Source organism: Vulpes vulpes, chromosome 2 (genome assembly GCF_048418805.1).
Source record: "Vulpes vulpes isolate BD-2025 chromosome 2, VulVul3, whole genome shotgun sequence".
NCBI classification, from domain to species: Eukaryota; Metazoa; Chordata; class Mammalia; order Carnivora; family Canidae; genus Vulpes; species Vulpes vulpes.
Genome location: NC_132781.1, coordinates 141813313 through 141839834, shown reverse-complemented (window position 1 = coordinate 141839834; position 26522 = coordinate 141813313). Strand labels below are relative to the sequence as shown.

The 26522-nt window shown below is 36.3% G+C and overlaps 1 protein-coding gene across 2 annotated transcripts in view; it reads right to left on the bottom strand.

Moving 5' to 3' along the window:
* Positions 1 to 26522, bottom strand: part of RPGRIP1L (RPGRIP1 like) — a 95484-nt gene that overhangs the window by 18983 nt on the left and 49979 nt on the right. The window contains exons 17-22 of one of the 2 annotated variants that reach the window (XM_026011763.2): positions 25852 to 26230; positions 22394 to 22584; positions 22179 to 22262; positions 18266 to 18367; positions 17616 to 17769; positions 16379 to 16452 (exon numbers count right to left, since the gene is read on the bottom strand). In XM_026011763.2, the coding sequence (XP_025867548.2) occupies positions 16379 to 16452; positions 17616 to 17769; positions 18266 to 18367; positions 22179 to 22262; positions 22394 to 22584; positions 25852 to 26230 (984 nt within the window). The remainder of the gene's footprint in view (positions 1 to 16378; positions 16453 to 17615; positions 17770 to 18265; positions 18368 to 22178; positions 22263 to 22393; positions 22585 to 25851; positions 26231 to 26522) is intronic. The other variant, XR_012000063.1, reaches the window with a different exon arrangement.

Genomic DNA, 26522 nt, shown 5'->3' with positions numbered 1-26522 from the left:
AGTATGATGAAATATTTAAAGGAAAATTTTTTCTAAAACCTAATAAATCAAATGACTGCCAAATGTCATTAAAGTGATGGTCTTTGACTTGAATATGCTTTTCATATTCAAATTTGAAAAGAAAGAGATGAAAGCCTGGAAAGGTTACTCGGTTTCAACTAATAACCTCAAGCCCTCTCCGTTCACGTGCATAAAAAATGAAGTTGGCTCCATTGTCTAACCTCACTTCAGAAAAGCCCTTCTCTGCTTGCCAAAGACTAACATGGTAAAGAAAATATTTTAAATGATATTATTTTTTCCTTAAAATGTATGGTGGTTGTCAAAATACCACACACGAACACCCATTTTATAAATCTGCTTCAAATGTAGCACAATGCATAATTAAGCCTTTTACATGAGTTGTAATTTGACAAACTCAGAATTGCTAAAATAGTAACTTCTTATAAAACATTTGTTTGCCCGCACAAAAGAATTAAAGGAAATTAGCCATAAAAAGGCAAAAGAGGTATATACATGGTTATTTCTACATTGTGAAAAGAAGAATTTAAAGTTGTTTATCATAGAACCCTATGAAGAAATGAACTTTTAAATAGCAGGGGAATAAAATTTGCTTAATGGGTTGGTTATTTTATTAATAATATATTAAGTGTATAGTCCTCATATGAAAACTTACACTATTGTAAGAACGTATTTAGGTTGTCAAATAAGGCTATATACAAAAATATAATTCTAAATGAAAGTAGATTACAGCCAAAGAAACAAATCAAAACATTAATACCAAATAAACCAAAAGAAAACCCACATTATTCAAATAAATAAAAGAGCTTTAAAATTCCTCACATGATGACATCTCCTTTCTCATCCAATTTTTTGTTGTTGTTATCCACTACCCCCCCCATCGCATCCTAATCTCATTACCTTTATCCTATGTCCTTCTAAATTCTCTAATATTATGGATAGAAGTTATTAGTTGTCATTTATTTGTTCTTTTTATGCTACATGAATCAAGTTAAAATACATCAAAAAAGGGATATGTTTTCCAAATCATATATATCTAGAGAAGCATGCTCTGGATAAAGAATTTTCCAAGCATGATATATTTTGGCTACTGGGACCAGCCAATTTATTTTTCAACGTTGGAAAAATACTGGTTGTACTGTTGCCTCTGGAATCAAAAGTTCAACTAGATTATATATAAAGATTTTGAAGGTTAGGAAGCACTTCAATTGCATAACTGACAACTCCAAGTTAGTGTCAGAAATGAACTCAAATTCTCTCCTCTCCCCCAAGCTCATTCATCCTCTGGTGTTTCCTGTCTCAGGTGATATCACCATCTCCCTGGTCACCTAAGCCCAGGAGACCTTGGAGTCACTTCTGATATCTCTTTTTTCATACCCACATCATCCTACGGATTACCCATTCTTGTTCATTTTACTTCCTAAATATCTCAATGATTCATCAAATTATTGAAAGCTTATGATATTTCAACATTGTATCAGCTACTGGGGATATAAAAATAAAATAGGATGTGGTTTATTTTCTCATTTTTATTTCTAGAGAAATTTCTTTAGGTTCTCATCTGATCTGATGGAAGAACTAATTCAACAGCTTCCTAGTATTAAAATGTAGTTTGCTAGAATAACAAGGAAGAAATCAGAAGGAATCATAAAAGATAACTGGTTGGCAGAACTATAAGCAGATGGATGGCACGAGGCTGTAAATTCAGTGATACAGTAACTATTATCTTGCATATGGTATCACTGGTGTGGTATGTAGTACACACTCAAAAATTAAGTGGATATACTCTAGGGCTGTAAGAGAGGTGAGGCACTCTTGCTCCTAATCCCTTGTCGGCAGCCTCAACTACTCTTCTTGTGGCCAAATTCTCTAAAAACAAATCAGGTATCACCTCTGCTTGAAAACTATTAACCGCCATTCTTGCTGTTTTCCTGGACCAGTGGTGTGCTATTTATATAGCTCAGGTTTGGCATTGAAAAATCTTATCTATTAGACAAAATTCTACTTATTTTAGGCCCTGGACCATACATACTGTCCTTTCAGGATAGCATTACCAATCTTCAAGAGCAAGTTGGTTCCTCCACTGGACCGTCATTGTACTTTTCAGTCCCATTATACTGGATTTCTTTCTTTTTTTTTTTTAAGGTTTTATTTATTCATTCATGAGAGACACACAGAGAGAGGCAGAGGCACAGGCAGAGGGAGGAGAAGCGGGCTCAAGGCAGGGAGCCCGATGTAGGAATCGATCCTGGGATTCCAGGATCACGCCCTGGGCTAAAGGCAGGCGCTAAACGGCTGAGTCACCCAGGGATCCCTATACTGGATTTCTTTACTTACCTGCCTCTCTCACACTGTGAGCTCCTGGAGGCCAGAACTGTCTCTTACCAATCTTCTACTTAACATCCTATCTGGCACATAGTAGGCTCTCAATAATCAGTTAAAGATAGAGAGTCAAGGGAGGCTGAATATCTTTTACATATTCACATTATCTTTTGCATATTGCCAGACATAGAGGAAGCTCAATTATTAGTGTTTTCTCTTTTATTTTTTTTTAAAAGACTTTATTTATTCATGAGAGAGAGAGAGAGAGAGAGAGGGAGGCAGAGACACAGGCAGAGGGAGAAGCAGGCTCCGTGCAGGAAGCCTGATGTGGGACTCGATCCTGGAACTCCAGGATCATGCCCTGGGCCAAAGGAAGGCGCTAAACTGCTGAGCCACCCAGGGATCCCCAGTATTTTCTCTTTTCACAAATATTGTGTCTCCCATGTTTCGGTAGGTTGGCAATTAATAGCCATTGAAAAGTATACAGGGATCCCTGGGTGGCGCAGTGGTTTGGCGCCTGCCTTTGGCCCAGGGCGCGATCCTGGAGACCCGGGATGGAATCCCACGTCGGGCTCCCGGTGCATGGAGCCTGCTTCTCTCTCTGCCTGTGTCTCTGCCTCTCTCTCTCTCTGTGTGACTATCATAAATAATAATAATAATAAAAAAAAGAAAAGTATACAGAAATCTTGTTGTTCTAGATTTTAGTTAAGTAAGGCTATTTCAAAGACAGGCCAATATTGTGGAATTGAGATGGTAGGTTACTATTATTTCAAGTTTTTTGTATGTTTCAATTTTTCATAATAAAACAACAAAAAAAAGTTCCATTAGGAGACTTGGAAAGGATAACAATATACAAATGACTAAAGCGAAGCGTCTGCAGATAGATGCATAATCATGTCTGATCAGAATCACTAGAACATGACAGGTCTACTTTGGCAGGACCCTAGTAGCCTCCACAAATGGTAAGTTTGCCACACAGCATACATAGGTTTTAGCCTTTTCCTGTTTTTTTTTTTTTTTTTGTGTGTGTGTGTGTGTGTGTGTGTGTGTGAGAGAGAGAGAGGTAGCGCATGCACGCATGAATGTGGAGGTGTGGGGGGGCAGAGGGAAAGGGAGAGAGAGAATCTCCTAAGACTCCACACTGAGTGGGGAGCCCGCCTTGGGACTTGATCTCATGACCCTGAAATCATAACCTGAGCCGAAATCGAGAGTCTAATGCTTAACCAACTGAGCCAACCAGGTATCCCTCCCATTTTCTTTTCTATATGTGTGAATGTTTGTTACTAAGTATGATGTTACTTTTTTTGTCTCCTTCACCAACTGGCCTATTAACTTCCTAGTTAGCAAGATGTTGACATCAGCATATAAAAAGAGCATTTAAAAGTTCTGATTGTGGTAAACAGAAGTCCTAGAAGTCACTCAAATAGGAACTGCAAGCAACTTACTTTTTGTTGTCTGTATAGATGGACACCACATATCATGTGATTGAATGATCTAAAGATGTGATGACAGCTAGTATTACTTGCAGAGAAAAAAAGTTATAGTTCTTATGATTTTGGCTCAATGCCACTATTGCTTCCTGACTGACGTTAATTCACTTTTTAGGCCATATTTTTCTATAGTATTTACTTAAGCTTTTACTAGCATGCTTGACTTTTTTGTTTTACTTCAGAGGTTCATGTTGAATTCTTCTTTGGTTTTCACCATCAGAGTAACCACACTGGAGCTGAATTGTTAGAGCCCTAAAAATTAATTATACTCGGGGCAGCCCGGGTGGCTCAGCGGTTTAGCACCTGCCTTCAGCCCAGGGCCTGATCCTGGAGACCTGGGATCGAGTCCCACGTCGGGCTCCCTGCATGGAGCCTGCTTCTCCCTCTGCCTCTCTCTCTCTCTCTCTGTGTCTCTCATGAATAAATGCATAAAATCTTCAAAAGAAAAAAAATGAATTATACTCGACAGCCCTTAAACATAGCATTCCTTAACTGAGAAGGGCCTATGATAAAGGTTTTGCAACTTGTTTCAGTCAATTAGATTTAACTTTAACTCTGGTGAGATTACATGTGAGTTTTATTTCACTCTAAATCTCTACAGTGATTAAGCATTTCTGTAAAATTATAAAATATAGAAAATAATTTGGCATATTCAAATACTCAACATCCTAAACAGATGTTACCATTTTGCTGTGTCTGATTCAAACTTTTTTGTTGTTACTGTTGAAGAACTAAAACATTTCAGATGCAGGTAAAGCCCCCACCTCTCCTAGTTCCTTTCTCATTCCCCCAGAGGAAACCAGTATCCTGAAGGTGGTGTGTATCACTCCCAAACATGCCTGTATGTTTTCTACAACATGTATACAGTGCTGTTTTCTGCTTTTACATTTTATATTAGTGGTACCATTCTCTATAATTAGTGGTTAACCATTTTGCACCTTGTGTTTTTTTCTCACTCAATACTATAGAGATTGTTCATGTTTATAATTAAAATCTAACTCATTCATATTAACTGTTTTACAGAATTCCATTTATATTGCATATATAATCTATAGTTCACTTATTTCTCTACTGATAATGAAGTTGATCACAATTTTTTGTTATTACACTGTTGTTGCATTGTCTATCCCTTTGTTTTTCTGTATATGTGAGTGATTCTTAGAAGAATTGCTAAGTGACAGATATGAGAAATTCAAATCACTCCCCAAATGGCTACATGAATTTACATGAGTATTACATTTATCACCATAAAAATGTGTATGTATGTGTGTGTGTGTGTGTGTGTAAATAAATACAAATAAAGCCTACCTCTTAGGAGCCATGGTAGGTAGAACTTGGTACTTTTTTTTTTTTTAAGATTTTATTTAGTTAAGAGAGAAACACAGAGAGAGGCAGAAACATAGGTAGAGGGAGAAGCAGGCTCCCTGTGAGAAGTTCGATGTGCGACTTGATCCCAGGACTTCAGGATCATGCCTCGAGCAGAAACCAGACTCAACCACTGAGCCAGCCAGGCACCCCAGAACTTAGTAGTTGATAGCAAAATGATAGATACATAACAGAAATGGAAGGTGATGATCTATGTCTATGTCCTTTAAGAGCAAAATTTTAATTGGGGTGAGCTCTAAAAAAAGCTCAAAATGTTGGTTCAAACAGTCAAACTCACTGTTGGCACTGACAGAGCCATATGTAAGTGGGGTGGGATAGCAATGGTTAACGGTGATTCTTACAACTTCCCTTCTTCAGGCTGGAGGTGGGCAGAGTCATTGCAAAAACTCAAATAAAAGTCCTCTCAACTCACTCTAGGCTCCAAAAAATTCTTATTAGGAATCATATCTGCTCTTCACACATGTTTTGACTGAAAAGTCTTTCGTTTTTTAAAATAACAGCTCTTTATTTTTTAAAAAACAAATTAACAGCTCTTTAGGAGAAATAAGAGTGAAGAGACACTCAAATTGTTGAGATAACAATGTTTTTAACAAACAAAACCAAAAAAACTTCAGCTTTTATCAATGGTGGTAACTTATCTTTTCTCAAAGGCTCTGTGAAAGACCTATATTGAACAAATAATATAAATATTGAAAAGTTCATAATGGAGAAACAAATGGTGCTAGGGATAGGAATACTTATTTTTAGAATATTGTCATGGTCTCCCTTATATACCATGTAAATTACTGCACCTATAATGGTCAGCAAATTACAGAAGCTTGTTACCACATGTTCTAAAGCAATGGTTGGAATATTTTTTCCTGTCCTAATGCACCTGAGGGATATGACACATTTCTATCATTAACTGTGGCTTACTATGGCAATAATGCGAAGGAAGGAGAGAATTTTAAAAATTACCCTCAATTTCAGGTGATTTTGATATGCCATTCCATTCTCACCATCATTGAAAACAGATGTTATAGTACAGTGGTTCTCAATTCTGGCTGCACATTAGTATCACCGGGGGAGCTTTAAACAAAATTTGGATTTAGTTGATCCGGATGGAGCGGGGCCCTGGCATTTAAAAACACTCTCTAGGTGATCCCGTGTGCAGTCACAGTGAGTAGTACCACTTTTCCCTAAAGTTATTCTCTCTAGCATACCCCAGAATGACCTGAGAGGCTTGATAACACACAGATTGCTGGGACCCAGTCTCTGAGTTTCTGATTCATGAGGTCTGGGGTGGGGTCCAAGAATTTGCATCCTTACAAGTTCTCATGTGATGCTGATGCTGCTGGTTTGGGGACCACATTTTGAGAACCACTGCTCTAAACCAAAAAAGATTGAACCTACATTTGTTGACCCTTTCTAAGATATTTATTAAAAGGCTTCTACAAGGGTAACTTGGTGGCTCACTTGGTTAAGCATCTGCCTTCAGCTTAGGTCGTGATCCCAGGGTCCTGGGATGGAGGCCTGATTCCACCAATTCCTGGCTGCCTTCTCAGGGGGAGTCTGCATCTCTCTCTGCCTTTCCCCCTGCTCCTATACACTTTTTTTCTCTCTCTCAAAAAAGAATATTTTATTTTATTTTTTAAAGATTTATTTATTCATGAGAGACACACAGAGAGAGAGAGAGGCAGAGACACAGGCAGAGGGAAAAGCAGGCTCCCTGCAGGGAGCCCTATGTGGGACTCGATCCCGGGAATCTAGGACCATCCCGTGGGCCAAAGGCAGGCGCTAAATCGCTGAGCCACCCAGGGATTCCCCCCAAAAGGAAAATCTTAAAAAAAAAGCTTCCACGATATTAATATTAAACTGTTCTTTAGTTATTTAACATTTTAATGCATAATTAGCTTACAAATTATTTCCTTTCTAGACGCAATCTACACTCACTATTAAAAGCAATCAACAATATAAATCCTAAAAGTAAAGTATAAAAAATTCCTTGTTTTCTCCCAACTCAGGGGTTGGCAATTTTTTGCTGTAAAGGGTCAGCCAGCCAGTATTTTTTGCATTGCAGGTCATATGATGGGTATAGCTATGTTCCAATAAAAGTTTTTAAAAAATATTTATTTATTTATTTATTTATTTATTTATTTATTCATTCATTCATTCATTCATTCATTCATTCATTCATGAGAGACACACAAAGGGGCAGAGACACGGGCAGAGGGAGAAGCAGGCTCTCTGCAGGGAGCCCGATGTGGGACTCAATCCCAGAACTCAAGGATCACGCCCTGAGCCGAAGGCAGATGCTCAACCGCTGAGCCACCCAGGTGCTCCCCAATAAAAGTTTATTTACAAAAACAGTGGGCTGGGTTTGACACTTGGGCCATAGTTTGCTCACCCCTGCCCTGATCCATGTCTCAGAGAAACTCACTGCTAATAAATGGTGTTTGGATTATACACTTCCAGACATTTTCTTTGCTTATGTAAACCTAAATGGTGTGTCTGTATGCTCATATAAAAATATGTATGTATATATATAAAATATTCCCCCTTTTTTGCTTCTTTAAAATGGAATTTCAGTGAAGTATAATTTCTTAACCATTAATTTGGCAAAGGTGTGATGTGGGGAAGCGGGGGGGGGGGGGGGGGGGCATATTTATACATTGTTATTTTAACCAGAAATGTTTGTATTAACAAAACCTGGTAGAAACTTAAGGTTCTCCCAAAAGGGGCTTATTTAAATAAATATGGTATAGCTGTGCAATGGAATATTATGTATATGTTAAAAGAAATGGAGTATACTGCTATTGGAAAGATGTTCATAGTATATTAGTAAGAGATAATTAAGTAGCAACACCTAAAAAATAGTTTTGGAAGCGGTTACTACCAGGAGAATAATTCAACATTTCTGGTTTTACCTAAAATATATTTTGAAACCTACTTTATCTAGCTTAAGCTTCTATATGTAAAATTTGGGAGGGACTTATTTTACCCACTGATAGGATATATTTGATTCACTTTTTGTTTTAAATATTTTATTTATTTATGTGTGTGTGTGAGAGATAGCAAGAGAGAGCACAAGCAGAGGAGAAGGGAAGGAAGAGAGAGAGAAAACAGGCTCCCTGCTCAGCAGAGAGCCCCACTGACCATTGGACTCAATTCCAGGACCTTGGGATCATGACCTGAGCCGAAGGCAGATGCTTAACCAACTGAGTCACCCAGGTGCCCTCATATTTGATTCTGAAGTGATTTAATATTTTTTAATACATGAATTCTAAAAGTAGTGAGTTGCTTTATGCATTTTTGCCTTTCAAATCCTTAAAATATATTTTGCCGAACATCATTATTACAATCACCTGGGAATGCCAGTTCATATTGTTCAAGAGGACCTGGTTCCCAAGTAGAATTGTAATTTAGTCCAATTAAATATGGCAGTTTTTACAAAACTGCTTAGTAGAAACAGAGGAAGATGTAAATATGCAACGCACAGAACAGACCACTGCTCTTTCAGCATGTGAATTCCGAATCTTACCTGTGGGCGCACCTTAAGAAATCTGTGAATTGATGGCCATACATTTTGTTGTGAAAATGGAAGACTCCATTGCTTAAATGATAAAACTACAAACATTTTGCAAGAAGGATTGTTACTTCTTTTTTTTTAATGCCATGGCAGATGCAAATTTTTGGTTTTGATGTCTATTTTAAGGACCTAAAACAAGGCTTTTAATCAATGTATTATACATCAAATTGATACTGTTAACTTCTGATTATTCAAATTAATAAAATATTCATAGAGAAATGTCCAAAGTTTTACATTTCTCAGACTCTCCCCCTCTCCCCCCTTAATTATCATGCCTAGAAGCTTTTTAGTAAAAGCAGCAGTCATCAGGCTGACGGAATCTGACAGGCCAGCAAGGCCCAATTACACTGGTGCTCTGTGGCACTTTGATGTCCTGGAAACGAAGAGAGATAGGGGCAAATTGGGTAGCACATTATGTTAATGACTTGATTTAATCCAGCCACTAAACTTTATGTAGCCTGTTAAAAAAGATGCTAACACTAATTATGCCACTTTGGAAAGAAAAGGAGGGGACAAGCATTTCACTCTGACAAAGCGAAGCTCATAAATGTTGTAAATGAAATGAAACAAAATGAAGTAATCTATGATTAATTATACATCACAGACATGAAGAAAAGAGGAAGAACCAAGTAATATGTCTAAGTCCTGGGAAATCTGTTAGATTCCTTTTAAGGATCAACATTTCTAAGAGATAACTAGGAGCTGTGAGATTCTGAATTATGAAAAAAAGAAACTGCGTGATCTTAAAGTGCTTATACAGCGTAGCAGGTAATTCAGATTCACAGTGTAATTGGCATAAATGATACTTATCTAGGACACTACTTCTAGTCTCACTTTTGTGACATTATAGGGTAGAGGCAATTAAAAAAAATCTATCAAGTGGGGATAACCACAGAGTAGGGTGCTCTAATTACTTTTTAATTAGTCTCTGTGCCTCTAATCTATTCTTTACATTATTGATAGCATGCTCTTTTAAAATGCAATTCAAGAGTGTAAACTCCCTAAGAGCAAGAGGATTACTTCTCCACTGCTATATTCTCAGCGCCTAGAAAAAAGCTTGGAACGCAGCAAATGCTAAATATCTGTTTAATGAGTGAGTGATCTTCCCCCTCCCTTTAAATCCTTCATTGGCTGCTCATAGAACTTTAGGATAGACTTCAACCTTCTCAGATGATACAAGGAGGCCTCAATGCTCAGGACATGACTATCTTTTCAGCATATCCTCCTGAGCCTCCTCAAGTTGCCATAACATAGCCCATCCTAAAACCATTTGAATTCCCAGAAAGAGCCATGTTCCACATTCTAATTCTCTTTTTTTTTTTTAAAGGATTTTCTTTCTTTTTTTTTTTTATTTATGATAGAGAGAGAGAGAGAGAGAGAGAGAGAGAGAGAGAGAGAGAGAAGCAGAGACACAGGCAGAGGGAGAAGCAGGCTCCATGCACTGGGAGCCCGACGTGGGATTCGATCCCAGGTCTCCAGGATCGCACCCGGGGCCAAAGGCAGGCGCTAAACCACTGCGCCACCCAGGGATCCCACTCTCTCTAATTCTTAAGCTATCATTCTTTTGACTCTAATGATCCCTCCATGGCCCTTACTTACTCCTAATCATCTTCAACACTTGGCTCAAGCTTCACTGACTTTAGGAAGTCTTCCTTGATGAGGGTCCCTAATGTTGTTTGGTACCTGCCTGAATGTTCCCATAGCATCCTGTGCATTCCATTCTTCTAGTGCTAACCACTATGCATTGATTGTGTTTCCCCTGCAGACTGTGACTGCTTTGAAGCCAGGAATGGCTTCTTTTATGACACACAGTAGATGCTAATGAATGTAGAATTGTGATATCAGAGGACATATTACATAGGATGTGCTTATTAGCACATAAGAGCCATTCAATAATACCTTCCTTCCGATGAGAGCCATGTATCACTGTGCTGACATTTCTACCTGAAGCAGTTCTTAAAGAAGAGGTAAAGAAAGAAACTAATGAGTCACAAGGATTTTTAAGCTTAAAAAAGTTTTTGTGGTACAACACCTCAATGGAAGTTAACATCATCAATCATTGGACAAAATGACACCCTGTGCCTCCTGACATGATACACTGAAAAGGACACAACACTGCTTTTATTGTATTCCCACCATAACATATAAAGGAATCTAATAGGAAGAAACAGCACATAAATCCAAATTGAAGGATATTATATGATACAAATGACCTGTATTCTTAAAAAAAATGTTAATGTGAAAGATTCAACATAAAGAAAGGTTGAAAGCATCATTATGGATTATAGGGCTAATGAGAGAGGAAAGCTAAATGCAGTGTGCAATATGGATTGGATCCTGGACTGGATTAATCAAATGCTATAAATTATACTACTGGGACAATTGGCAAAATTTTAATAGGGACTGCATATTAAATAATAGTATTGTATTATTTTTAAAAAATATTTTATTTATTTATTCATGATAGAGAGAGAGAGGTAAAGACACAAGGCAGAGGGAGAAGCAGGCTCCATGCTGGAGCCCGATGCGGGACTCAATCCCGGATCTCCAGGATCATGCCCTGGGCCGAAGGCAGGCGCTAAACCGCTGAGCCACCCAGGGATCCCCCAGTATTGTATTATTATCATGAAATATTTAAGGGTAAAGGAGCATGATTTCTGCAACTCTGAAATAATTCAAGAATGTATGTATATATACATCCACAGGTACACACATACATATATAGGAGAACCAATGGAAATGATAAATAAATGTAATAAAATGTTAGCAATTGGTGAATGTGCATGAAATATTTAGGAGTTCTTTGTACTAATTTTTCAATCTTTAAAGAAAAAGGTTTCATGTCTCATACTGAATGAATGTTAAAGTAGCACAGAGAAAAACTGGTATAATCACTAGAAAATATGGTAATTCATGATTATGATGATCTTTTGAGGTTTGTTCCTAAGTTTACAGATTAAACTATTTTACTCTATTTGGTAAATAATTTAACAAAACTAAATATCACCTATTAACATAATATACTGGTTAGTACCTTATCCTAAAAGTAGAATTTTTAAAAGCATGTTGGAGGTGATTAAGGGCTACTGAGGCATAAAGCATTGCTTACAGCAGTTGCTTACTTTAAATGATATTCACACATTTGAGAAAGCATCTTAAACCATTATAATAAATCACATTTGGAATGGTAGTCAAGACTGTAGCAGTCTGTAGGAAAGTAACACAAATTACTTTCCCAGGAATAATAAGAAAAAACTCTACTCTAAAAGAAAAAATAGATGTGTACATTAGAATTAGTTGGATATTTTAGAGACCTAGTTCTTTCTTTCGCTAAACTGAAGTTCTTTATTCTGTCTTAGTCAAAGGCAATGAACAATTCCACCAAGATGCTAGCAATGTTGCCAATACACATGGTTCCATGAATGAAGGATTTTTCAAGCTCAGCACTATGGACATTTTGGGCCAAAGAGGCTCTGAGTCCTGTGCATTGTGGCATGTTTAGCAGCAACCCTAACCCCTTCCTATTAGATGCCAGTAGCAGTCCCTCCCAGCGTGACAATCCAGAATTCCTCCAGACATTGCCAAACGTCCTCTGGGGGACAAGATCTCCCCCAGTTGAGAATCATTTTGGTTTAAGATGCTATAATTTAGATAACACTTTCCTATACTTTGAAAGTTACTTTTGAGTGATAAATATACTGTTTAGAAAATAAAATTAACTGGGATGCCTGGGTAGCTCAGCGGTTGGGTGTCTGCCTTTGGCTCAGGGCCTGATCCCAGGATCCAGGATCCAGTCCCGCATCAGGCTCCCTGCTTCTCCCTCTGCCTATGTCTCTGCCCCTCTCTGTCTTGTGTCTCTCATGAATAAATAAATAAATCTTTTAAAAACCCTTAAAAAAAAAAAAGAAAATGAACTATTACAATGTCTCTTTAGTATCTACTAGATAAAATCCAAAATGTTTAGCTTCTGCATTGTATCTGAAGTCTTCTATCCTCTTATATAAAAAGGCTGCTCTAGTTAGTGTATTCCTGACTTCTGAAATGCATATGTATCTCTGCACTAGAAGTGCACATGATTTTCTCTTTGTTATCATATATCCCCATCTTTGAGATGTCACTATTGAAACAGAACACTCCCTCTTACTGTGTGATTGGCCATAACAGAATGGATCAAGAGTACACAACTGAATAAGCATGGACGCAATCCAGTGGCTTTGCATGACTAATTAGATTTTTCTCTTTGGGGCTGGGCAGTTTTGTGTGGCTATCTTTGGGCAATAAACAAGGAAAGCAGTGAAAGTCAGCTTAAAATTAGAAAAAGTAGACATATTGCCCACAAGAGGACAGGTGGGCCAGCTCTGGGCATATCTTCCCTAAAGTCTACTAAAGAGTCACTTAAAATTTCTTCTTCCTCTGAATTTCCTTAATTGGTGACAAGATTATCAGCAAGTCACTTTATCACTTAAAAGCTCATCTGAAAAAAATGAGAAGGGGGCTAGAAAACAGCTAAGTATTCTTTACCTCAACTATCTCTTACATTAATTATTGGTACTATACCTCCTGGGGTGCCTGGGTGGCTCAGTGGTTGTTCTGGGGTCCTGGGATTGAGTCCCATATCAGGTTCCCCCTAGGGAGCCTGTTTCTTTCTCCCTCTGCCTATGTGTCTGCCTCTCTCTGTGTCTCTCATGAATAAATAAAATTTTAAATAAAAATGATTGGTACAATCTCTTGACATTGTTTTAAATTGTAATTTAACAGTTGAATAACTACTTAACTTTTCGTGAACACATCTTCCCAATTAATGTACATGTTCCCTGAGGGCAGGGCCAGAATACATTTACTTCCTTAGGAGAAGTGATGACAAACTGCAGACACTGAATCCAAAGGAGTCACTGCATAATGACAAGAGAGATGAGTGTTGTTTGTACTTTGACTAAATACATCCCTTAGTACCTATCTTCTTAGACCCCAGGACTGATTCAGTATCTTAGTTCTCATATTCTTATGTTCAAAAGGCTAAATTATATAGGTACCCCAAAATCCTGATGAAGTAGGCAAAGTCTTCCAGAAAAACTACTGATACATGAGAAAGAAATATCTGATTCAGACATGCAGGCTTACTACTCTTGATGTAATGAATGGAGGGTTCTTAATAAAATGATGTGATAGTTAAATTTTTAAAAGATTGATTTGAGAGAGAGGGAGAGCACCCCAAGTGAGAGCAGGGAGGGGGGCAGAGGGGAAAGGGGAAGCAGATTCCCCACTGAGCATGGAGCCCAACATGGGGCTTGATCTCACAACTCTGAGATCATGACCTGAGCCAAAACCAAGAATCTGACACTTAACCAACTGAGCCACCTGGGCACCCCTGATAGTTACTTTTATCTGGTAACTTGACTGGACCACTTGATTTTCAGACCTTTGGTCAAACAGTATTCTAGGTGTGTCCTTCTGGGTGTTTCTGGATAAGATTAACATTTGAATTGTTAGATTGAGTAAAGCACACTGCCCTCCCTAAAGTCGATGGGGCCTCCTCCAATCAACTGAAGACCAGAATAGAATAAAAATGGTGAGAACTCCTCTTGTCTGATGGCCTTCAGATGTAACACTGGTCTCTTCCTGACTTTGAACTTGAACTGAAACACTGACTCTGTTTAAGTCTCGAACCTACCTGCTTTCCAGCTAGAACTTATGCCATTAGCACTCGAAGTTTTAAGGTCTTCAGACTCAGATTGGAACCACACCATTGACTTTCCTGGGTCTCCAGCTTGCTGAATGTAGATCCTGAGACGTCTCAGTCTCCATAACCATGCAACTCCATTCCTTACATCTCTTGATATGTACATATTTATACATGTTATCTTATTGGTTCTGTTTTCCTGGAAAACCCTAATACAAATGGCTATGAAGCTAAATCCCACACAAGGGGCCCATTTTCCCTTTGATTCCCATTTTCAAAAATTTCTAATAGAGAGCAGAGAATTTCTATGCATTAGTTTGATAAATAATTTAACAATTTCAAGTTTGATAAAGCAAAAAAGCTAAACTGAATTGAACTAAACGTATCATTAAAAGTCTATAGGCAATCATATTCAGGATTCCTTCCTTCCTTGATTTACTGATTTTGAACAATAAAGACTCCATATATCAGGATGGCATGGGTCAGGTAATAATTAATAATAATGACAATAAAGCACTGGACAGATGAACTGTTTGTATTTGTCAATCATCTGTTTGTATTTGGATCTGTTCTGCAGAGAGGTTAAGCTAAGAATTTTAAGAGTTGAAAGAAGTGTTTTAATTCTTATCCATAAAGTAGAAATTCTAAAAAAAGGAGTCCAATGAATCATTTCAGGAAAATTAATGGATAGAAAAAGCTAGGGCCTTTCTACTTTACTAACGTTTTCTTTATAAAATCTACCCCCCTCTTAAAATAAAAAATGCTCTGGTAAGTGGTATATTTCCCATATAAAGTATACTTATAGAAGATAAATTACCTTCTATGAAGGTTTAATATTTTGGCAGAAATTAAATAACTTTAATAGTTTATCAGGGGACATATTTAATATATGAATGAATTCACATTTGCAAGTATTATATTTTTAAATGCAATATCCCATTTTTAATTCTTAAAGCTCAGATTGGATTTTTAAAAAAGATTTATTTATTTGAGAGAGAGAGAGTGCACAAGCAGGTGGAGGAAAAGAGGCAGAGGGACAAGCAGAGTTCCTGCTAAGCAGGGAGCCTGATGAGGAGCTCACTCCTAGGACCCTAAGATCATGACTTGAGCTGAAATCAGACGTTTAAGTGACTGAGCCACCCAGGCACCCCTCATATTAGATTGAATACATCTTTGTATAATCATTCTGAAAAGGAGTCAGGGAAGTCAACTGTTTTTAGCAAGTAACTATTTTTTTTTAAGATTTTATTTATTTATTTATTTATTTATTTATTTATTTATTTATTTATTTATTTATGAGAAACAGAGAGAGAGAGAGGCAGAGACACAGGCAGAGGGAGAAAAGCAGACTCCCTGAGGAGAGCCTGATGTGGGACTCAATTCCAGATCCTAGGATCATGACCTGAGCCAAAGGCAGACACCCAACCATTGAGCCACCCAGGCATTCCAGCAAGTAACTATTTTTTTGTTTTTTAAGATTTTATTTGTTTATTCATGAGAGACACAAAGGGAGAGAGAGGCAGAGACACAGGCAGAGGGAGAAACAGGCTCCTTGCAGGAGCCTGATGTGGGACTCGATCCCAGGACTCCAGGATTAGCCCTGGGCCAAAGGCAGGCGCTAAACTGCTGAGCCACCCAGGGATCCCCCCCCAGCAAGTTAACTATTAAAGCTGCTGATGACAAGTATTGTTAACATGTAAGCAAAAATAACACATGTTATGATCCATTATGTAATGAAACTACCTATGAATTTTTTTTTTGTACTAGATGATTACATGGGTAAGATTGTGAGAATACATTAAAATTTTCCCAGAAATATTTCTGCCTTAAGATTTTCATGTATGAAGACTGATACACTATTAAGGAAAAGCAGCTTTATTCTGTAACACTTCTAGCTGGCATCAAGCTACTGACCTGTTTGATATTCTTGGAGATAGGAGCTGGAATAATACACTCATCACTGTCAGATGCTGATCTGTCTTCCTCCTCTGTTAAAAAATAAAAATTTAGTGGTTCAAGTCTTTTTAACCAATTATATTTATACCTTGTGAAATGGAGCGAAATAAGTATATGTTATAAGGATGATCTTAAAAGGAGAATATGATAATCATGGCTAGACCTTTCTTAGCAGCAAAGATATTTTCTTTAACATTATATTGTAGAAAGAGAAAAAAAATGATGAAAAACTCCTAGTTTAGTTTTAGTAGAAACATAATATAGCTTGCTCTGAAATTCAAAAATAATCTTTTCAAAGAGAAGGACAGGGTAATAGGTGTTTCCTTATAGCCTAACCAACTATATTGTGCAAAAACCTAGTTATTCTTAATATTCTGTAGAAACATATTTAAAATTTTGCAATTTTATTGTGGCAAAATTGCCATATGATAAACTGCACATATTTAAAGAGAAAAATTTGATATTATGACATATGTATAATTTGTGAACATATCTGTCACCCTGTTAAGTATCCTATGCTCCCTTGTAATCTACTCCTTTTCTATATCTCTGTATTCCCTAAGCACCACCTAAATGCTGTTACTCTTGTTGCCTCTTCTAGATATTTATATAAATTAAACCCTGTTAAGAGTTGTCTTCTTTGTCTGAGTTCTTAGTTTTAATTTTTAAAAAGTTAATTTCTCTAGAATAATTCAGATGATAGTACAAAACCCAAAGAGAACATAAAGCCGCTTAAAATATAAACTGGGAACATGGTCAGCAGTAAGACTTGCATTCATTACACTGTGGCATTCCAGGTTGAGAAAAGAAGGTGTGTGGGCAGCCCGGGTGGCTCAGCAGTTTAGTGCCACCTTTGGCCCAGGGCCTGGATCGAGCCCCACGTCAGGCTCCCTGCATGGAGCCTGCTTATTTCTCTGCCTGTGTCTCTGCCTCTCTCTCTCTCTGTGTCTCTCATGAATAAAAAAATAAAATCTTAAAAAAAAAAAAAGAGAGAAAGAGATAAGAAGGTGTGCAACAATTCCACCTGTCAGTAGCTGACTGGACTGAATTGTGTCTCATGTTGGTCATGAAATAGGTTATCACGGAGTAGATCCACTGTTACATGAAGATGTCCTAGGAGGCATGCTCTAACAGATTTTAAAAAAAGCACAGAATTAAGTAAATAATATTAATTTAAGAAAGGGAAAAAAATCACCTTCTGGTTCCAATTCCTCAGTTATTTCTGTTTCATCTTCAGAAGAAGTCCAGCTTTGATTTGCAAGCTGACCCTCAGATAGGAAGGACACATCATCATCTTTTCCTTGTTGTATTTTTTCTTTTACCTTAACTTCACTGCTTTCTTGAGAAGCCTGAAGAAATACAAGCATACTGATACACTCACTGTTCCTTAGATCACATGTGTGTGGACTTGCTGAAGCACCTGACTCAGAAAGCATGTAAGGCTTGAGACTTAAATATACAGACAGGCATTATATGTAAGTGAGTCATTAGAAAAGCTATCATTAAAACTGCACAGAAAAATGGTAATACGCAGATAAATGAAAACATTATTATAGGCCAAGAATGAAAGATGCATTAATATCAAATTAATTTTTGATTATTAAAAAACTCATTATCAAAATGAATTTTACATTATTACTCTAATTCATATATTTATTTGTCAGCTGCTAATATCAGCATAATTGTAGCTGATACAACACTGGTCATGTTTTGATTTTTCTGTTCCCACGAAGTTATACACAAAAATATGATCAATGCTATGAATTCTTGATCCATAATAATACAAATACAATCTTTTAGGAACCAAATTAAACCTTTCAAAATAATTTTAATTCAAACCCATACCTCAGGAATATGTGAAAGAGCTGGCATATTAGTTTCTATTTCTGGTGTATGCTCCACTTCTGATGAAATTTCCTTCACATCTTCAGGAGGAATAGATATTTCCTTTTATTGATGTAAAAACATGCATATACGTTATTTTGTATTTATTACTAAATCCCAAATGATCCTAAGACTTACATATAGAGAGAAGAGTAAATACAGTAGTTATCTGTATGACCCTAAATTTAGTGTATTTCCGTAAAATGGTTGATAGTTATGGTATATATATATGTAATTTAAGAATTGCTAAGTGTGGGGTGCCTGAATGGCTCAGTGAGTTAAGCACCTGCCTTTGGCTCAGGTCATGATCCCAGAGTCTTGGAATGGAACCCTACATGGGGCTCCCTGATCAGTGGGGAGTCTGCTTCTCCCTCTCCCGCTGTGGCTCTCCCTGCTTGTGCTTGTTCTGTCAAATAAATAATTAAAAAAAAAAAATTCCAAGTGTCATTCATTGAAGCATTGTTTATAATTGCAAAAAAAGTGAAAACAATGCAAATGTCCAACAGTATAGGATTAAGTAAAATATGGTATATACAAATACCTGAGTTCTTTGCAAACATGAAAAATTTGATAATGTAGATCTGTACTTACTGACACTGAAGAGAGTGCCCAATACAGTTTTGAGTAATAAAGCTATTTACAGAAAAATATACATAGTTTTATATTGTTTTGTTAAAAAACAAACATGCAATGTGCATATTCCCATGGGAATAAGTATGGAAGGAAATTCTATCTCTAAAATTCTAAAGACTTTAGAAAGACTAAAAGACTAAAATTCTATCTCTGATATATTGATTTGGAAAAATTTTATTTTTAATGTTTTTTTTGCTTATTTGTATTTTCTAATATTTCAAAGATGATTATACATTTTTCATGTAATTAAAAATTGCATATGCTAAGATACATACTGTCTATGATCAACATTATTTTTTAACTGTATAAAATATCAATTTCTAGTCAACCATTTTCCAGGATTCATAAACTGATGTGTATTTTTAAAATATAGCTTATGATTTTTGCTATTTTATTTATTAATTTTTTAAAAAAGATTTTATTTCTTTATCATGAGAGATAGAAAAAGACAAAGACATAGGCAAAGGGAGAAGCAGGCTCCCCGTGGGGCACTAGATGTGGGACTCGATCCCAAGAACCCGGGATCATGACCTGAGCCGAAGGCTGATGCTCAACCTCTGAGCCACCCAGGCACCCCATTTTTGTTATTTTAAAAGTAAACATGTCCAATATAGAAAATGGGAAAGATAAACCAGAAATCAAAAGAAATTAATATAAATCCATATTCTTATTACCCAATGATAATATCCATTAATAATAGATCACCAGTCAAGATGTCTGATTGACTGAACCATCCAGGTGCCCTTTATGATTAATTTTTAATGCAAATAAAAAACTTTCTTGGTTACATAGTGGGAATTATACTACAAATACAATATATACTGTTACATTTAAAAAACCTCAATATTACAACATAAAATTTTCTCCTGGTATGATACTTTGGGCAAACATCATATTTAATAAATATTGTATTAAAATGAATGGATGTAGGGATGACTGGGTGGCTCAGTGGTTGAGCATTTGTCTTTGGCTCAGGACATGATCCCGGGATCTGGGATGGAGTACCACATCGGCTCCCTGTAGGGAGCTTGCTTCTCCCTCTGCCTATGTCTCTGCCTTGCTGTCTCTTTGTGTCTCTCATGAGTAGACAGACAAATCTTTAAAAAAAATGAATGAATGTATCATAATTTAATGAACCATTTTACTGGTGTTGGACATTTAACTAGATCACTATTTTCAGCTATTGTGATCACATTCCAACACATATCTCTGTGTATATGTCTTTTTATGTTTATGATCATTTATGTAGAAATCTGGCTACTTATGTTCGAACCCCAGATCTAATATTTTGCCTGAGCAGTTACTTTTGTGTATTTTTTTTATTGGAGTCCGATTTGCCAACATATAGCAAGCATAACACCCAGTCCTAAGCAAGTCACTTAAGCTCTGTTCATATTACTCCTGACTTTTTTTTAAAGATTTATTTTTATTTTAGAGAGCAAGAGAGAGAATATGCAAGTAGGGGAGGGGCCATGGGAAAGGGAGAGAGAGAATCTCAAGTTGACTCTGCCCTGAGTGCAAGCCCAACATTCAACATGGGGCTTGATCTCACAACCCTTGAGATCCTTCACTGACTAAGGCACCCAGGTGCCCCTTACTTTCCTGATCTTTCAATGGGAATAATTCTAATATGATCATAAGGTTGTTGTGAGGATTAAATGGGTTTGTGGACATATTGAATTTAGTTCAGTGTGTGACACATAATGAACACTCAATAAGTGTTAGCTATTTAACACTGCCTGAATAATTATTATTGAATTCATTTATTTAGCACATATATATTAAAAGTACTGTATATGCCAGATATTATTTTAAACTCTAAGGAGAAAATATATTTTTATTTTTATTTTTTAAAGATTTTATTTATTTGAGAGAGCGAGCAAACACATGAGTGGGGTAGGATGGGGTAGGGGAGGAGCAGTGGGAGAGGGGAAGCAGACTCCCTGCTAAGCAGAGAGCCTGATGTGGGGCTCAATCCCAGGACCCTGAGATCATGACCTGAGCTGAAGGCAGACACTTAATGGACTGAGCCACCCAGGTGCCCTGAGGAAAAAAAAAATTAATCTGGGTGGTGGTTACACAAGTGTGTACATAGGTAAAAATTCATTGAGCTCTATGCTTAAGTTTTGTGTTCTTTAACTATTTAAGAGTTATATCTCAATTACAAGGAAAAAAAATATTTTTAAAGTCCAAAAGAGATGATGGGGACTTGAGTGGTGATAGTGGAGATGATGTGAATACAGGGTATGTTTTGAAAGTATAGCTGACAGGTGGATGAACTGGTGGATGAACTGGTTGTAGGATGTGAAAAAGAGAATGACAAAGGAATGCCTTCAAAATTTCATGACTGTGAAACTGGGTGAATGATTAATCATTTACTAAGAATGGGAAACAATGAAAGAAACATTTTGGAAGAGGGCTGTGAAGTCACATTTGGTTTTTGACATGTTAAGTTTAGATTCCTATTACACATCCAGGACATATGAAATAAGCAGGAAGGAAATAAATTTGGAATTTGAGATCAAGACTGAAGGTAATAAATATGAGAGATTGTATCTAGATGTTTAACACTATGAGACTGGGTAAGACTTCTGAATGTAGATACAGAGTGAGTAGAAGTCTAGGTCTGCAGTGAAACTGCTGAGGCAACTCCACAATAGAAGATTTGGTATAGGACAGTGAGAAGAATAACTGGTAAAGCTGGAGAGAAACTAGAAAGATACAGTGTTCCAGAAGCTAAGTAAAGAGGGAGCAAGTAAAAAAAAAAAAAAAAAAAGAGGGAGCAAGTATTCCACTGTGTCAAATGTTACTGGGAGGCAGAAAACTGACTACTGGATATGGCAAAGTCAAAGTATTGGTGACCTTAGCAAGAGTGGTTTTAACTGAGGATGAATTTTGACTAGCATGAGTTCAAGAAACAGTGTGAAGAAAGGGAAACAGAATTAGGACTTTCTGAAGAGGTTTCTTCCCACCCCCCACTACCCCTGCCCCCCAATAAATGGGGGCAGAGAGTTAGAGCAGTAACTGGAGTTACAAATGGAGTCATAGGAGGGTTTAGATAAAAAACTATTGAGAGTTAACATTTATACACAATGCCAAATTACAAAGCCAACATTTAAAGGAAAAAGAAGTATTTATTAGTTTCCTTTGAAATCAGGTAGAGTATACTACACCTATATCATTTATTTAAAATATTTGGTATGCGAGAAAAAAATCATTATTTTCAGTGGTTACTACTTACAGAACTCTGATGTGGTATGATATCCACAAAAGACACTTTCTTATCTACAGGTGTTAAACGCTGTCTTGGTTTAGGTGTTGGTGCCTAAGATAAATCAATATGTCAAACTGAGTATCATGAACATATACTTAGATAAGACTTCAGCTATATTTTCTTTCTTTTTTTAGATACTATTTCTTAAGTTCTATAGGAAATTCAAAGTCACTGCTACTCACAACAACTAATGTGCTAACAGAGGATGCTGGAGGTGCTCTTTGAACAACTTCTGACTCTTCTTGGTGTATAAAATTTCCTAAGTCTTTAGTTGTTATAGATCCACTTGGTGGAAGGTAAGCAAATTTCCATTTCAATATAACATGAATGGTTCCTGCAGGATGCTTTTTATGATCTGTTAACTCAAACATTCCTGTCAAGTTACAAAAATAATTTTAATTAATGCCAGAGTATTACCATAAGAATTAAAGAAGAACAAAGAGAACTACCCACAACTTTAAAAATAATTTTGGTTTTTACTCACACCTCAAATGGCTTAGAGAATAAAGACAAAATAATCTATGATAGGTTCATCTCTGAAGCACATTGCTTTCAGAACTTGAGGCCTCACTGATAATATTGATTCCAAGATGAGAAAATTAACTTATAAATATTTTAATTCACTGAAATTAAATTCAGAGATTACTCAGAACTTTTAGCCTTCCTCTAAGACATTATTTGGGTTATAGCTCAAGTATCAACCTTCTTTTGCCTTAAATATTCTTGCAAAAGACTTGTCTCTATAGAAAAATATATTAAAACCTCACAATTTAAAATAATTTATGTATCTAAGGAAGTCTTCATATTACCATAGGATTTTATCATAATTTTAACATATTTCACTGGGATTTGTTAAATTACTCCAAATTAATAGTAGCACAGCAAAAAAAAAAAAAAAAAAAAAAAAGCCTAGAAAATAAACAAAATGCCCAAAATGGCAATAAAGAGTATCACCTAGCTTGTAACTGTAATACAGAGTCACAAATTTTAGTCATCACACTAAATTTTTCAGTATGAAAAATTCCAGACTTGAAGAAAGCAAATCTATATTTCAAGTATAATGGTTGTTTAGGAGTAGTATCCTTTACGTGGTCCTCAAATGTTTGACACATCTTTTAATGGCTGGCTGGGAAAGAGCCACAAAACAACTCTAGACTTTAGAACAAAAGAATATAGATAGAACATAAGGAGTTGATAAACTTCTATTATAGGCATGGGTGGGACTTCCAGAGTGGCTGAGTGAAGAGCTCAGTAAATCCTTCCCACAAAAAGAATGACAAGATAAAACTGGACAAAATGATCAAAAACAACCATTCAAGGGCTCTGGAAATTAAAAAAAAGTATACAACAAATTGAGAACATATTGATGAGAATCTACAGAAACTCAGTAATGGGGATTCCTGGGTGGCTCAGCGGTTTAGCGCCTGCCTTCAGCCCAGGGCATGATCCTGGAATCCTGGGATCAAGTTCCGCATCAGGCTCCCTGCAAGTAGCCTGCTTCTCCCTCTGCCTGTGTCTCTGCCTCTCTGCCTCTTTCTCTCTCTCTGTGTCTCTCATGAATAAATAAAATCTTAAACAACAAAAAAAAGAAACTCAGTAACCAACAGACTCTATTAAAAGTCAGAACAGACTCTATTAAGCTACTTCCCTGGCTGACCATGAGACTTGCAGACTGCGTGAACTTTGAAAAACAATTACCCAACAAGTACACTAACCCACAAAGGGTGGAAGCCTATCAGCTCAAGGTATTAAGTACAACCTATGACCAATCAATGATAAATAAAAATTCAGCAGAGACATCAGTAGTAGGTACAGTGAGTGGAAGATACAGAATTAGTTCAGGCAAGTTACCAAGCAAAAACAGCAAGAGAAGCACCCTGTGGAGTAGGGGAGGGTTGAAACCTAGAGTTGCTATAATATAGTATCCTAAATGTCCAGTTTTAAACAATAACAAAAAATCACGGCACATGTGGAAAAACAGGAGTGTATGCAGCATATATAGGAAAAAAGGCCATCAATAGACGCCTTCTAGAAGTGTTACATTTCAATAGACGCCTTCTTGGTGTTACACTCAGCAGACAGAAACATCAGAACAGCTATTATAAATATGTTCAAATAATTTAAATAAATGATATTTAAAGAATTAAAGGAAAGTGTGATGACAATGGCTTATAAAACAGAGAATATAATAAAGAGAAATTTTATAGAAAAGAACTAAATAGAAATTCTGGAATTGAAATTACAATTACGAAAACAAAAAAATTCTGTAGGGGGGGCTCAATAGGAGATTTGAGCTAGCAGAATGAATCAGTGAACTTGAATACTGACCAGTAGAGATTATCCAATATGCAGAGAAAACATGGAAAAAAATGAATAGAGCTTCAGGTATCTGTGGGACACCACAGATATACATGCAATGGGAATTCAAGAGGGAAAGGGATGAAAAGAACAAAAGAAATAACGCACAAAACTCCCTAAATTTTGTACATAACATTACCTTACACATAAAGAAGCTCAACAAATTCCAAGTAGGATAAACACAGTGGGATCCAAACCTATACACATCATGGTCTGTTTAAAGACACACACACACACACACACACACACACACACATGAAAATCTTGAAGACAGTATCAAGTACAAGGGAATCATATTAATATTAAGAGCTGATTTCTCATTAGAAACAATGCATGCCAGAAATTAGTTACCTGATGTACCCAAAGTGCAAAAGAAAAAAATAACTGATGACTAAGAATATTATACCTGGTAAGACTATCCTTTAAAAAATAAAAGCAAAATAAAGACATTCCTAGATAAAAATTGAGAGAAGTCATTACCAGCAGACCTGAATTACAAGACATATTAAAGGAAGTTCTCTAGGTTATAAGGAAGTGATACCAGATGGTAACTCAAATCAACATAAAGGAATAGAGACCAACACAAATAATCACATAGGTAATTATGAAAGACAGTGTAAATATGTTTTTTTTGTCATTTCTTAACTGATTTAAAAGATAATTGCATAAAACAGTAATAGCAAAATTATATTGTTGAGCTTACATAAAGATAAAAAGTATATGGTAATAATAGCACAAAGGAGAAAGAGGCAGTAGAGTTATATTGGAGTATGGAAATAATGCCAGACAGAAACGCAAATCCATAGGAAGAAATAAAGAATACCAGAAATGGGAGAGCGGGAGGGAGGGAAGAAAAAATACCAAAAATGGTAAACACATAAGTTAACGTGAAGGTCTATAATTATATTCTCCCTCCTCCTGATTTCTTTAAAAGACAAAAAATTATATAAAGGAATAATTATAGCATTGTTGAGTTTATAACATATATAGGTATTCTTTATACAAATATAGAACAGTAATAGCACAAAGAAGAGGGGAGGAAATAGAATTATATTGGGGTAGACTTTCTATATTTTGATAGAGTTGTTAGTATTAATTTTAGACTGATACGTCAAGATACATATTGGTAATCTGTAGAACTACTAAGAAAATAACTAGAAAAAAAAAACTATAGGCCCAAAGTTTAAGATTATCTGAGAACATTAGGAAGGTTAATCATATCTGTAACTGAAGTATAATTTAGGTTTGTTTTTATAATTTCAGATTCAAGAAATATGCTTACCTGAGATACACCTGTCATGTGCCAATGAAATCAGAGGCACATTGACTTTTCCTATGTAAATATTCTCTTGAGTATCACTATCATCAAACACATAAAAACTCAGAGACTCTGACTTAAGGTATCGATCCAAATCCATATTCATTGGCACTGGGAAACACATATGATCCTCAAATTGTGGATCATTGCTACTAGGAATGATGGCTGTATCATGGTCTGCAAAATCAAAAAACTTGTATACAACATATGGGTGTGGCTGAAGGTGGCTTCCTCGGGACTGCAGGTTGTTGCAACACCTTACTGTAATATGAAGTTCATTTAAGTTGCCATCTGTGGAATCAGTAGAACTGAGCTGGGCAGTTTTGGGTGCTTGCTGACTTGACTGGAAAAAAATACATATTTATATTATAGTAATAATACAATGAGAAGATAAACAGCAGCTGCCAAATTCCAAACAAAATAATTTTGTAAATGGACAAAAAGTTGCATATTTACACTTCATAGTGAATTTCTCAGTAAAAGACCTGATCCTCAGTCAAAAGCAATACTCCCTAGAACATAGGTGAACAGGTGATCTTAAGCTATTAGCAATAAACATAGATGCCTGAACATACATGTAGAGACTACTGTTAAAACCTTTAATTCTTTAATTCTACTTAATAACTAATGAATAA